A 14739-nucleotide genomic window follows, 5' to 3' on the forward strand; every position below is an offset into this window, starting at 1 on the left:
ATCCTTTGATTTTCCCAACAAAAGCACAATCCTTTTGCTCACTTTAGGTGAGCACCTGGAACCCCCTGGAATCTTGTTACTGCTCAGCAGAGATTGGGGTGGGGTGGGGTGGCATGCAACCTTTGAAGCACTCTTATCCTGCCAACATCTAAAGCATATTTGGCAGAAACTCAAAAGTAGCAGCAGGGGGAGAGAATTGCTACCATTCACATTTAAATCTTAATCTTAATCTCAGTTTGCTTGTTACCTCCGGTTACAAACATAGTTTGTTCCGCAGGTCCGTTCTTAACCTGAAACCGTTCTTAACCTGAGGTACCACTTTAGCTAACGGGGCCTCCTACTGCCGCTGCACCACCACCACACGATTTCTGTTCTCATCCTGGGGCAAAGTTCTTAACCTGAGGTACTACTTCTGGGTTAGTGGAGTCTGTAATCCGAAGTGTTTGTAACCCGAGGTACCACTGTATAGGAAGAAAAATGCCAACATCCTTTGAAATTTTGCAGTAGTGGCAGACTGTAAAATTTCACTGAAGCCCTGTGAGACACCAAAATCCGGGCCCCCCTCTCACCTTCCATGGGATGTTATAATTGTGACACCTCCTGCAGCACCTAATAAGCTCTTCACCACTTGCGCTCCCCTTTGTTTGCAGTGTGGTTCTCTAGCCAAGTAATTTGTAAGAAAATGCATAAACTAGGGTAAAATGTGCATATAAACACATAGAAATGACATAGAAAAATGCATTATCTTAGCGGGAATTTGCACTAAAATGCAGGTGAAGTTTCAGGAGGACTTAAAAAAACAAAAACAACCACAACAACACACTCTCATGTGAAAAATGTAGAGAACTGAACTAAAATTGGACAAATGAGAAACTAAAATGGCCAAGTCCATCCCTGTTCAAGAGAACTGGAACTCTTTGCTAGGAAGTCCATATGGTGACCTGGCAGCAGGTAAATGGGTTTTTATTCAGACAGAACTTTGCCCTGATAAGTTGATTTGTCTGTGGCTGGTATGTTGTAATTCGTTCATCTGGCTGCTGTCCTTATTGATTTTAGCCGCATGTTTCATCTGCCGTTTTTGTTCCTTTTTCATTACTGTTTTGCTTTTCCCTTCTCTTACTGTTTGGTAGCTGCTTTGGGCACTCTTTGGTTGAAAGGAGGGGTCCAAATTTCACAATAAACATTGAATAAATCAATATTTATGTACAGTTTTCCTGTGAGTTAGGGAGAGCTATGAAAATGAACATTCTGGAAGTGGTTCAAAAAGTCTCTTCAGTAGGCGGGAAGGCCTTCTCAGCTTGCTGGAGCATGCTTTAACATCTACAAGATACAAAGATATGAACTACCTAGAGGTTATAAAAGATGCCCCATTAAGTATGAGTCAGATATTGCACTTCATATGGGGCCACTCCCAAGTGAAAGAACATCACGTCACTAACATGCCTTAAAGCAGGGGTTGCCAAATGTTTGGGGCCCATGGGTGCATTTGCAAACTGGAGGAACACAAGCTGCAATTATACTTGAAACAAGCCTTAACCAAAGTAGAACACTTCTTCCAAGCCTAGTTTCAGCTAGGGAGGGTGGGGAACAGGACCCTGCAGAGAAGGCCTCTGTTTGCAACTTATGACCTAAAGCAGTGAAAATAAATAATATTTGCTACATAAATATCTAGTAAATAGCAGGTCACAGCCACAACTTATATTTCAAGCACATTTAATGCACATGGCTTCGCCACAAATAATCTTTGCAACTGATTACCAGTCACAGAACTACAATTCACAAAACCCTTAACAAAACTACAGTTCCTTTTCTTCCTTCCTTCCTTCCTTCCTTCCTTCCTTCCTTCTTTCTTTCCTTCTTTCCTTCTTTCATTCAAGTCGCCATGTGCTTTAAAAGTGTGCTAAGTGCACTTTAGATATACAGTAGTACCTTGGGTTAAGTACTTAATTCGTTCAGGAGGTCCGTTCTTAACCTGAAACTGTTCTTAACCTGAAGCACCACTTTAGCTAATGGGGCCTCCTGCTGCTGCTGCGCCACAGGAGCACTATTTCTGTTCTCATCCTGAAGCAAAGTTCTTAACCCGAGGTACTATTTCTGGGTTAGCAGAGTCTGTAACCTGAAGCGTATGTAACCTGAAGCGTATGTAACCCGAGGTACCACTGTATGGGTATGGCTCAACCCCAACGGGCATATAAACGCATATATTAGTGAAAGTAACATACCAAAACACATTACATTGGGGGAAATTGCTTGCACAAATGTAAGCCCTGGTCAAAACTACACACAAAAATGTGCTTATTTGAATAAATTTGCACAAAAATGTTGATGAATTTTCACGAGGACGCTTTAAAAAAAATCACAAACATGTGGGAATGTAGAGAACTGACTGGAAAAATGAGAAAGTGGGAGAAACTGAAATCCACACATCCGTCGTCAAGAGAGAGGCTGAGTGGTCGTGACCCTAAAGGAAGGGGCATGTGCCGCCGTCTGAAGCTTGGGGATACGTTTAGTGGGATCATCATCAGTCCATTTCCTCCTTCCCTGACCCTGGGCAAGCAGCTGCAGATGTTGCTGACAGCCCAGCCAGCCACCTGTTGGTTTCCATGCAAGGACGGGGCTTTAAAGGGTGCAGGCTGCCCTGCCAGGGGCCGCGTTCCAAGCTCTTGATGTGGGATGCTTTTCTGAGCAATAGCCCGGGGATCCCATGTCAGCAGCATGCCAGGTGATGCCACTCAGCCAGTGATTAAATGCCACGGCGGAGCCTGTTCCTGCTCACTTTTTAAAAAGGAAACCTCACACACAGAACCATCAATGGGGACACCACTGGACCAAAGGCGGGGAGGCCTTCCATTTGAAGGAGTGATACAAAATGGAGAGTTCACTGGTGGGCCCACCTTTGAATTAGGTATTATCAGGGACTCCAGCAAACCTTTGTTTGTTTGTTTGTTTGTTTGTTTGTTTGTTTGTTTGTTTGTTTCAACCCAGGCCACTCTCCAGAATTATGAAAGGCGAAGGCTTCTGGTTCAGGCGTGGCTGTCTTTTTTTCTTTGTTTTCTTATAAATTTGCGGGCCTTGAGTCTCTACAGCTGACACCATGTCATGCAAGGCTTAGTGATAAGGAGTCTTTGGCCCTCCATATGTTATGGACTACAACTCCCATCAGCCCTTCTCTTAGAATCATAAAATCATAGAGTTGAAAAAGATCCTGAAAGAGCAACCAGTCCAACCTCATGGTTGGCAATCCAGACTCCTCTTAAAAAACCTCTACAGTGGTACCTCGGGTTACATACGCTTCAGGTTACAGACTCCGCTAACCCAGAAATAGTGCTTCAGGTTAAGAACTTTGCTTCACGATGAGGACTTTGCTTCAGGATGAGAACAGAAATTGTGCTCCGGCGGCGCGGCGGCAGCAGGAGGCCCCGTTAGCTAAAGTGGTGCTTCAGGTTAAGAACAGTTTCAGGTTAAGTACGGACCTCCGGAACGAATTAAGTACTTAACCCGAGGTACCACTGTAATGAGTCCACAACCTTCCGGGGCAGGTCCAGTCATTCGGATATTTAAAGAAGGACAACAGGAAACTCCTGACTCCCCCCAGATACAACGAGGTCCAGCACAATCTATTTATTTGTTTAACAAAATGTATATGCCACCTGATTGTAGTAAAGCATTGAAATCATCAATGAAAACAGTTTCAAACATTTAAAGATAAATGCCCTGTTCTCAGAGTCAGGGCAAGCCAGCCCATGAGGCGATGTGAAGCGGTCACTTCAGGCAGCAGATCTGGGCCTAAGGAGTGTGCCACTCGCTGCCAGTGCCACATCCTTGCCCCAGCTTCCACAGGCGCACCCTGCCACTGTGGCTGGTGCCCCCCACTGCCTCCTCTGCCACAGGCATGCCCCGCGAACACCATGGCCACCCTTTCTGCCACAAGTGCACCCCACTCCACCATGCCCCCATCATGGGTGTGTCCACAGTTCTCAACTGCAACCAAGGAGGAGAAGGAGGCAGCAAAATGTCCCAGCCTGGCCCTGCTCACAGTGGCCAGTCAGGTGCCTGTGGGAAGCCTGCAGGCAAGATTCAAGCACAAGAACGTTCTCCCCTCCTGCAGTTTCCAGCACCTGATACTCAGAGGCATATTGTGTCCAATAGTCAATAAAACCCTGCTTTGCATATAAACGTTGTGCAAGCGATCAGGATGAATGTTCAATAAACAGGTAATCTGGAGGAGCCCTGCTCTCTGTCTCCCCATTCCCTCTCGACCCGCCTCTCTCACACACAGAGCATAAATCCACAGATTTGTTCATTGGCTAAAATTTGTGCAAATAAATCTTTCTGAGAGCCCAAACAGAAGAAATCCGTAGAGTCTGGGCCTGGAAAATCAGCCTGCAGCTTTTCTTCCTTGTTCTGCTTTGACAATGGCCATGAATACTTCTGACCTAGAAAAATGATCTTGCTTTACCCGTGCAGAGAGCTGTTTGGGGATCATAAATCCTAGATAGTTCTCTCCATTGTCATTGAAATGACATGAGATAATGCTATATTTAAGGCTGCAAGGGTGGGCAGTTTACCCTTGGACACATTCTTCCCGGGACAGTCATTCTTAATGCCATCAAGCAGGGGGAAGGCATCCTTCCTTTTGTCCTTTATCTCTCTTCTTCAAGACTAGCTCCCTTGCCAACCTGCTCTCTGATTTTTCTCTACACTGGGATAGCAAAGTCAAGATTTAGAAAATCCCCCAACTTCAGGGAAGGTACGTGATTCCTGCCGCCTGCCCCAAACTTGTATCTTGCTTTAAAGATTGCTTGTGATTCTTGTCGTATGAAAGACTAGCTGGTTTTCATTGTTGCTGCTATTCTTACATTTTGTTTCACAGGAATTCTTTTGCTCGGTTTTAAATTTAATATAATTTTAATTTAGCATGGAAGGGAAATGCGGTTCCTCCCTGTTCTTGAACTAAAAAGAATGCTCTGCTCTTTTATTTAGCTCAGATCTCTTTGATTATTGCTATTTATCATTTCTGTCATACTTCACACATCCTATATTAAAACCACCCTGTGAAGCAGCAGGGTGCAACATCACCAATCCTAGTTTTACAACCCCAGTTTGCAGAGCATGTGCCAACTCTAATTTGCTGATCAGATGAAAGGGTAAACTATGGTTTCCTGCAACCAGGAACCAGAAGTTCCTAGTCTTGACTGGCAAGAGAGGGAAGGAGCAATGTGGACAAATGTGTAAGATTAAGCACCAGATTCAGCCAACGTGGTGCACTAACAAAAGCTAGGACAAGGACTCCTGCTAGAAGAATGGGGCTGTCCTCCTGCTCAGCTTCCCCTACCCGAAATCTGCTCTGGATGGTGAGAACCACCAAAACAGTATGTGGGGAGGAGAAATGCTTGCGCTGATGGATCGCACCCCAAGACTACTCACTTGCAAGATACTAAACCATAGCTGCCCAAAATGGCTGAACCACCTCCGTGGCTTCCCAGAGGCTCCAACCAGTGTCATGGACAAAGAGTGTTTCCATTGGCACTCTCATCTCAAAACCCATTAAATTTCCTAACTTCACCACCTCACTTGCCTCCAAGGAGAGCAAACCCCCAACTTGAGTGTATAGCCAAAGTATTTATTGAAAGGGAATGACTGGAGGAGGAGCGAAGCAGCTACAATCTCCACTTCAGGGTCTGCACATCTGTTCTCTTGCACTCATACCCTCCGACATTTCAGGAGGGCAAAATGGGACACCTTCCCTCCCACCCGATCTTCCTGCTCCTCCCCATCTGCCCAAACTCCATGCTCCTTCTCCCGCCTGATTTTTGCACTCTTTCTGGCCTCCACCTGCCTGATCTTCACGCTGCTTCTTCCCACCCCCAATCACCCGCCCATCTCTCATTGCTCCAAAACCTCAGCCAGGACCCAGTGTTCTCATTTATTTCTCAGTATGACAGTACAATATATGAACAATGGTCCACAGCACATAAGCACCTTCAGAGTTGCTACACTCCACCCACCCCATTGTTCCATCTTTAATGCCTCTAACTCAACGGCAACAGCAGTGTTTCAAGTGGCCACGGCCAAGGCCAGCAACACCCCCTGCTGTACGGCTAGCCAATGAAAAGAAGTGTTTGCTCTGACTGAGCACTAGCTTCTGCCAATGGCGATGCAAAAGGAGAGTGGTGGTGCTAAAGAAGGTGTAGGGGGCTTGAAAAAAAATTGAATGGAGGCAAAGGTAAGAGAGCATCTTTCAGCTCTGTTTTTTTTTTTTTTGTTTTGTTTTTTTGTGTGCTGTGCTCTGGTGTGAGCCAACTGACTCGCACCACAGTGCAGAACCAAAATCTACACATCCAGAATTGGGATCAGGAGTCAGGAAGGCTTCTGTTATTTATTTATTTTTTAAATAATATTTATTAAAATTTTCCAAAATACAGAAAGTAAGAATTAAAATACAGTCAGAACCTTATTTTCATATATCCACTTTCTGGGACTCCCCCCTTCCCCCACCCCTACCATATTCCTTGTTCATGTTGTTGGCTCCACAAGCTCTCGGTTCTGATTAAAAACTTGATTTGTTTAAACCATTATTCGAATTTAAAATTTCTACATTCCTCGTCAATACCCTTAATAAAGAACAAAAAATTTCTTTCCCAGGGCCCACCCCATTTTTATTCCACAATTTCCCTTTTTTTTTAATAATAAAGACACCCCACATAATAGAAATATCAGAAATAAGAAATGAAAGATATAGTAGATAAAACAAAGCCAATTCAAAAAAAGAAGTTGACAAGCCTTTGGATTTTAGTTCTCCCCCCCTGTCCCCGGTTTAATTTCCCCCTGGCCACCAAACCATGTTATCCGCCTGGAATTCTTACAATCCATAAATCACCTATTTCCCCCAACTCCTTGCTGGCTGTTTTTTGTTTTTTTTTGTTTTTTCCTTTCATAATTATTTTTAAAACACTTAACTTCAGATCTTTAATAAAGCTCCCCCCATTGTTCTTTCCAAATTGTAGTCCAGTTTCCTCTTGTTCCGCTGCTAAAACGTTCTAATTCAGAAGCTTAGTAAGTCTGCAGGGATTATTGTTATTCAGGAACAAAAACTTGCGTTCAGTCCCTTCCTTTCTTCAATAGAAAATTCCATTGTCTCCTTTAGCTGAACACCCTGTAGACAAAATATTATTTCCGTTTTGCAGCTTTCCCAGAAGATAACCAGTCCTGTAAAATTCCAATGGTGTTTTTCCACTTACGACCATCTTTGTAATGTCCCGAAACTCCTCTAGGGGGATGTTGTAACTTTGTTTTCTCTAGTCCAAAAGTCCAATTGTTATCCATGTTTTCGCCATTTTGTATCCGAGTTTTAAAAGTTGTAGCAAATTGTAACAAATTTAGCCCGCAAAGTTCTCATAATAAAATCCTCTCCGCTTTCCGACTTTGACAGCTACTTTGACAGCTGTCAAAATCTCCGACTCTTTTCACCAGGCTCTCTCTTCAATCACCCCGGTTCCCAGGGGGGGGGTTACGATTCTTCTCCCTCAATTCGTCCTCCAGCACAGTTCTTATAATTCCCCATCGTGGAATTCTTAGTTTTTATCAGCAATACAAATCTTTTTGGACCTTGGTTTCCCCGTCCTTGTCTTGGAAGGTTTACAATAGGGGGGGGGACTGACTTCCTTTTTGGATCCCCCCCCGCTCGTGTCCAATTCAAAAAGAAATTCTTTTTTTTCTCCTTTTAAACCCAGTTTCCAAATTACTCACGGGTTGTTGTTAAAAAGTCCGAATTTTCAATGGAAGAAGTCAGCGCTCTCCGCCGGATGGCATGCGGCTGCGCTCGGCAGGGATAGCAGAGGACTCAAAGCACCACGCTTCTCCCCGGCACCCGATCCGTAGCCTTTAAAAAGGCTCCTTCACGAGTCGGGAGGGCGCTGGCGGTGCCAGCCGAGTCTCCATGTCCACGGCCCTCGTGGCCGTGGTTTTTAAGGGTCCCCGCATCGCCGGTGCGGTAGGACCCAGCCCCTGCCGAGCAGGCTCCCTCCGGAGCTCGGAGGGAGTCCGCCATTCGGCGATGGCGCCAACCCGGAAGTCCAGGAAGGCTTCTGTTAATCCAGGATGTCCTGCTTAAAACGGGACAGTTGCGTAGTATGCGCTAAGCCATTGTGTGCTTCGCATTGTGTGCCAATACGGACAAAGGAGGCATTTAAAAGAAAACTTAATGAATATGCCCTTTCTGAAATAATAGGGAAAATGAAACACAGCCATCCCTTCTCCAAATTTTCCAGTGCAGTTCTCCAGCCAAGTAATGTGTACAAAAATGTAAGTACTTGGGTAAGGTGTGCATAGAAATCAGGAGCAGCCCATCCCATTGCACTGCTTGTGGCCAATTGGGAAGTACCACCCTGTCCTGCCCCTGCCGCCTTGGGGGCTTCCATGGCTTGAGGTGGTGGCCTCACCCGTCCTAATGGCTGGGCAGGCCCTGACAGAAATGCATATATTGGTGAAAATAGGATGCATAAAAGGTTCCGTTAGTGGGGAAATGCTTTGCAAAAATGTATATATTGGGCAAGTTTTAGTATTAGGAGAAATTTGCACTAAAATGCTGGTGGCTTTTCATGGTGACTTCTAAAAGAAAGATTGCACACTGTTGATGAAACGTGAAGGACTGAACTTAAGACTGGGGGGAGGGGGGAGAAACAAAAATTGTCAGACCCTTGTCATCCCTCTCCACACAGAATTAACCTCTCCTGTATTTATTTATTTACGGGGTGACCCTCATTACAAATCAGTGGAGCATACTGCATGTTCTCATCTCCTGAACTTCTTGTTAAATCATCTAGCAATGTATACCAGAGTACAGCAAATCCTTCAAGACGAAGGCATTTATTTCAGAGTATGTCGAGAGGACTTGCTCATGAGTATATTGCTGGATTGCTGGAGTCCCAGAAATGGCACCATTGAATGCCCTCCCACTTGGTGCCTGGCAACAGCCTCTCCCCTTCCAGTTTTTAAAATTAAAGGGGTGTTGACTCTTTACTGGTGGCTGTTTAGGGAAGTGCCTGATATGGGGCGGGGTGTCTGTTGCCTGCTTCTTTGGTCTGTGTTTTGTTTTGGTGGGTGTCTAGGTGATTGCCTGTTTTGTGGGCAGCAGCAATCTTTCTTTAGTGAAAATGAATTTTGTGGAGCCCACAATAGTTCCTTAGATTGCCAAATGTGCCACGTGGCCCCTAAAAATCAGGGACTCCAAGTACTATATATTTAAAGCCACATCATATCACTTTAAACCTTTGTGATTTCCCCCAAAGAATTCTGGTTACTATAGTTTATTTGCGTAAGAACGCAAAGAGCACCTAAGTGGATCAGTCCAATGGCCTATCTAGTCTAGTATCCTATTCTCACAGGTGACTCTGGGATTAAGCATAACGAGACTTATGAGGAGACCCCTGGTCTCCTCACAAAGCTACAATTCTCAGAGTGGTTTAACTGTTAATGCATACACTTTTGCTATTGCTATTTAATAACAGGTGTGTGTGTGTGTGTGTGTGTGTGTGTGTGTGTGTGTTATTTCCTCAGTAGCAGGAAAAATATACCATGTGTCCACATTGCACTCTCTTTTCGCAGAAGTCATTTTGAAGGTACCTGCACATTTTACCCCATAATTTTCTTTCTAGGAGGGCTAGAGACTGATGTCTTTTTTAAAATGAAAGCTCAGAGTCTGGGGAACTTGCCCAGCAGCTCCAGTGTAATCCTTCAAGGGCACTGGATTGGTGACCCCAGTGCTAGGTGTTACAGATATCAGGTTACACACCTGGGATTCTGGACTAAAGGAGCAATGACCTCATTTTTAATAATGTAAAGTCTAAATAATGTCTTAATAAAATCTAAATAAAGTCTATAATGTAATACTAAAGAATACTAATTTATTTATATCAATTTCGCAGCTGCTAAGTGTTATTTTCATCCTGAATTTAAGACAATTGTCTTTCGACTTGCTGCAGTTCTTATGCTTCCTCTTGCCTGAGCTCTGTTGATGCAAGAGTGATGGGAACACATGCACAGTTAAGTCTGAGTGTTTTGTGTTCACTGCAACAGTTTAACACATGGGCTATTTTAAAACCCGTTACTTGCATTCAAGCATAAACAGTTTATTAAAAGTATTAGCCTCAGATGTTCTAATTAAAACAGAAAATGCATCTTCCAAACAGAACTTGAGACACACAATAAAACCAACATGCCAAAGACAAAAAACCTATTTAAATCCAGTGAGTTAAATGGGAGTTTCATTTTACAGATTTGGAGACTGTGTTGTCTAACAAGTATTTTGAGTAATTTCTGAGATAATTCACCTGAATAATTTATCTTGGTTTTAACATATCTAGGTGGGGCTTATTGTCTGTTTGGTTGTAAGTTGCTTTGGGTTATCCTGGGCAAGAGAAAGCAAATAACTAATTAACTAACTGAATGAATGGATGGATGAATTAGTGTGTGTCTTCTTCAACAGGGATGGGTAAATTCATCAATTTTCAGTTCTCTCGGTTTCTCATTTTTTTCCAAGCAAATTCTTCACATTTTCCACATCATTTTCCATTTTCTTTTCTAATGTTCTCATAAAAATACACCAGCATTTTAGTCTGAATTTTTCCATACATACAAATGTCTCTATGCAATTTTGCATTTTTGTCTGTTATTTTCATGAACATTTGATGTTATTGTTTCTGACAGGAATTCCCTCCCCCCATAAGTGTCCATCATGGAAATACGAAGCTTTTCCCACCGCAGGGAAGACGAGCAAAAGGAGGAGAGGCACAGAAATCTACAAATGAGTTCTAGAACAAGGAAGGCAAAGTTCAGGACCAGGTTAGCCAAGGAATGAATGAGATGACAAAACCCAGTGCTCCAAAGTGTTATATATATATATATATATATATATATATAGTGTGTGTGTGCGCGCGCGCTAACAGTGAATACCAGAATTTCAGATAATGTAAACCTTTTGTGATAAATTTTATGAGTTCACGAAAACTAAGAGCGAAACTTTGGAAGATTCACAAAATTCATTAGGGATTGCTAGCATTCCTGTGAGAATGTCACTGCAGTTTGGATATTCAGCATATCATATGAGCGGAGTTGCCATTTGTAATGCCAGGAATCTGAATTTAAGATTGGACAAATGGGAAACAGGGAGAAACTGAAATTGACAGATTCACCCATCCCTAACTGAGTATAGTGCTGTTGTATTTAGAAACAGGCTGGGGGGTTTTGGCACCTCTAGGCCATGTGAAACATTTTTGTTTTTGAACTTGTCCTGTTATATATCTCCCTCGCTGCACCTTGTAGTACTTCTTTGGTATTCATGAAATCTTTCATTTCTATCTGCTTTCTCAACCTTGGGGGCAACAGTGAAGAAGAAGAGGGCTTCACACGTCTGGATTTGTCCATAGCATCTGCACTTGCATTGACATCGGAAAAATCATGGTAGGTCCAGTAGCTTACTAGAGCAAACTTTTCCAAAATTCTAAAGCATAATGAGTTCAGTTAGGGTCAGTTATCTTAGTGATTGAACTGTGTACATTTGCATAAAATCTGTCTGCTGCATGAATGTGAACTGATATCACCAGCAAACCTTTGGACGCATTAATTTTCTGGAGCCATACCTGCGAGCATAAGAAGATAGTCATGCGATGCCCTCCAGATGTGGTTCAGCTCCAAAAATCCCTGGTTATTGGCCATGCTGACTAATGTGCGTTGAGAGCCCAAACGTATCTGGAGGGTACCATATTGGCTGCCCACCATCTAGAGCCCTGCTCATAGGTTAAGAACATAAGAAGAGCCTAATGGATCATTCCAATGGCCCATTTAGTCCAGCCTCCTGTTCTCACAGGGGCTAACCAAATGCTTGTGGAAAACTGGCAAGCAGAACATGAGCACAAGAGCCATCTCCGCTCCTGTGGCTTCCAGCAACTGGTATTCAGAAGCATTACTGCCTCTGACTGTAGAGGCAGAGAGAATGAAAAAGGATAAAGATTGCTAGTTCGGGCAAAACCTGTGTGGGAATGTTCAGGGGGCCCCAAGAGGATATATTAATATCCTTCCTAACTTGCACTAGCAAGTGTTAGAATTCCTGCTCCATGATTGCAGTCATGGCATTGTTGTCTATCACCTGATGGTGTATGTTTTGACTCCACAGAATGGGAAGTGACAGGGACAGGATGTTTGTGTTACTGTGTTCCGTGAAGTGGGATTATTGTCCTTTGTTCTTTCTTTTTACTGTCTGATGCTAGAGAGAGAGGGAGCCATGTTACAGTGCTCCGTGTGTGTTTATATGGAAATAAAGTAGATTAGCCAAAATGCTGAGTTGCTGAGGTCTGTTACGCAAGCTGTGAAGACTGCGGATCCCTTAGTGTGCCATTGTCTGTTGGCATCGGTCGCTGTGATGTTCGGGCAGAAGAAAGCTTTTGAAGCTCCCGGACAATCAACCAGGAGGGAGAGAATGTGCCAGTCGGGCATGTGTCTCTGCCAGGGTCCTACTCGAGTGTAGGACGAGCTCCTGATGCAAGTTCCTTTATTTAGCAGAGTGCATTCCCCTCTACACAGCAGAAAACTAGTTGAAAACTCGTGTGAGTTTCTTAAAACAATATGTGATTCAATCTGGCTTGTCCAGATTGAAATGTGTTCTAATATTTTCCTGGTAAGACCCCTTGAATCTCTCCTAAAACAATAAAGACACCACAGTTTTATTCATAAACAGTAAAAAGAAAGTTTACTCACGATCAGGCAGAGCACAGTGTGATCCCTGAAGGCAGGCTTTAAAGTTACAAACGTATAAAAGAGGTGTACCCCATAAGGGAGATGACCTGAGGGACTGCTTGGCTGGCAGCCAGCAGTTCATTCCAGGAAGTTCGCAGGACTAAAGGAAGATGGAAGAGGAGAGAGTGGCAGCATGCCTTGTCCTTTTACCAGGTCTGGAAAGGTCATACCCACCCACTAGTCACATGCAAGGAAGGATGCTCCAGGCCAGGAGGAACAGGAAGTTTCGCCTGGCTGGACCAAACATTCCTTTGCATGTCCACTCTAGGAAAACAAGGAATGTTGTACTTGACTGCTCTCAGTGGATTACATCCCACAACTTGAACCCTGCGAGAGGACATGGAAAGCTGGATGCTATATATTTTATGCTTTCTGTCCTCAGGGAAACGAAAATGAGGCAGAAGACTACTGTTTTGGAGCTAGAGAAAAGAGGACAGAAGAGAGTTCGTTTTGGGAACGAAATAGAGAAACTGGAGAAAACGGTCATTCGGAACTGCCGGGCCTTGCGTGTGAGAGCTGACAAAAAGGCTCTGCGGAGGAAGGTAAGGGGAGGAGCAGCTTAAAGTGGGTTGTTTGAGAGTCAAGAGCCAGCAGCATCCACAGAGGCAAAGTTCACTGGGCGGATACAAACTTTCAGTGATACTTTTGCGTAGCATTTCAACTCACATCCATCCACCAGCTTGGGGCCAGTCTGGAAGCTTGCAAATTGCACTATGAAGATCAGCCTCAAGGCTGCAGCTTTGCGGAGGAGGAATGTCTGGCTCTGCGCATGTGTGGATACTTTTCCATTGCTTTCTGGCAGTGATTTCTGCCCGAGCAACAGATTAAAGTTATGTATGTTAGATGGGACAAGAAAGGGTCAGCGCTCCGTGGTTTGCGAAAAGAGAGCCTGACTGTTGTATGTAGATACTCTGTTGTTATAGCAAGTGGGTTAACAACCAGCAGGTAAAATAACCAAGCCAGGAAGGAATCTCAGTGTTCATTGACACCTCCTGGTTAGTTCTGAGTCCTGAAGCCCCTTCAGCCCGATATGCACTATACATTTAAAGCAGCTTCATCTCACTTTAAACAGTCATGGCTTCCCCCAAAGAATATTGGGAACTGTAGTTTAAGGGTGCTGAGAGTTGTTAGGGGACCACCATTACCCCACACAGAGCCCCAGAGAAGGTGGATTTACTGTTAAACCATTCCAACCATTGTAGCTCTGTGAAACAGTACATTATAAGATAAAGGAACGTGTTAGATTTCCAAAATTGTGGACATGCGACTTCCATACAGTGGCCACTTATATATCTCCAGAAAGGATGGGGCTGCTCTCCCCTAACATTTACTTGGAATAGATCTGCTGAAATTAATGGACCCAAGTTAGCAATGACCATTAATTTCAATAGGTCAACTCTGAGTAGAAGTTAGCTGGATCCAGCCCAGGAGGACACGTATCTGCATATACGGATTTATATGTATAGATGCAAATTTCTATGATTTAAATAGAAATACTGTGACAGGTAAGCTGCATGTCAGACATCGTCCTGTAAATCATTTGTTTATATCCCACACTTTTCAGTCGATATACCTTTCCTAGCTGCAAAGGTATATATTTGGATTTAGTGCACCGAGGCGGCATCTTACCTGCACAAACTTAAAATTTACAGTATGCTCCTGAATCCCTCCCATGAAAGGCTGACAAACTTAAGCTTCCTGGGAGAGCTGTTCCATGAGATACCGTCACAGGCTTGACGCTCTGTCTGAAGCCTTTGAGAGCTGCTGCCAGCCAGTGTACACGATACTGAGCTAGATGGTCTAATAGTCTGACTCCATATAAGGCAGCTTCCAGAAAGGGCCTGCCTGATTATTCTGTAGCAGAAAACAGAAGGGTGTTAAGAGTTGCCTGCCCAGTTCCTGCAAGTGTATTTATAGAACACTAAGATAAAAGGTTTTAAAGCTGTT

At 43.8% G+C, this 14739-nt stretch overlaps 1 protein-coding gene and 1 long non-coding RNA gene across 3 annotated transcripts in view; one reads left to right on the forward strand and one right to left on the reverse strand.

Annotated features, from left to right (window-relative positions):
• LOC308482508 overlaps positions 1-14559 on the reverse strand; it is a 53067-nt gene extending 38508 nt beyond the window's left edge. The window contains exon 1 of the long non-coding RNA XR_013989302.1: positions 14422-14559. This is a non-coding gene — a long non-coding RNA (uncharacterized lncRNA). The remainder of the gene's footprint in view (positions 1-14421) is intronic.
• Positions 4599-14739, forward strand: part of MYOM3 (myomesin 3) — a 47322-nt gene continuing 37181 nt past the window's right edge. The window contains exons 1-4 of one of the 2 annotated variants that reach the window (XM_081015585.1): positions 4599-4750; positions 10708-10842; positions 11386-11460; positions 13175-13334. In XM_081015585.1, the coding sequence (XP_080871711.1) occupies positions 10736-10842; positions 11386-11460; positions 13175-13334 (342 nt within the window). In that variant the 5' untranslated portion in view covers positions 4599-4750; positions 10708-10735. Of the gene's footprint in view, positions 4751-10707; positions 10843-11385; positions 11461-12896; positions 13335-14739 lie in introns of those variants that run through there. The other variant, XM_081015584.1, reaches the window with a different exon arrangement.

This window comes from Podarcis pityusensis, assembly GCF_964106645.2.
Source record: "Podarcis pityusensis genome assembly, chromosome: 8".
In the NCBI taxonomy this organism is placed as follows: Eukaryota; Metazoa; Chordata; class Lepidosauria; order Squamata; family Lacertidae; genus Podarcis; species Podarcis pityusensis.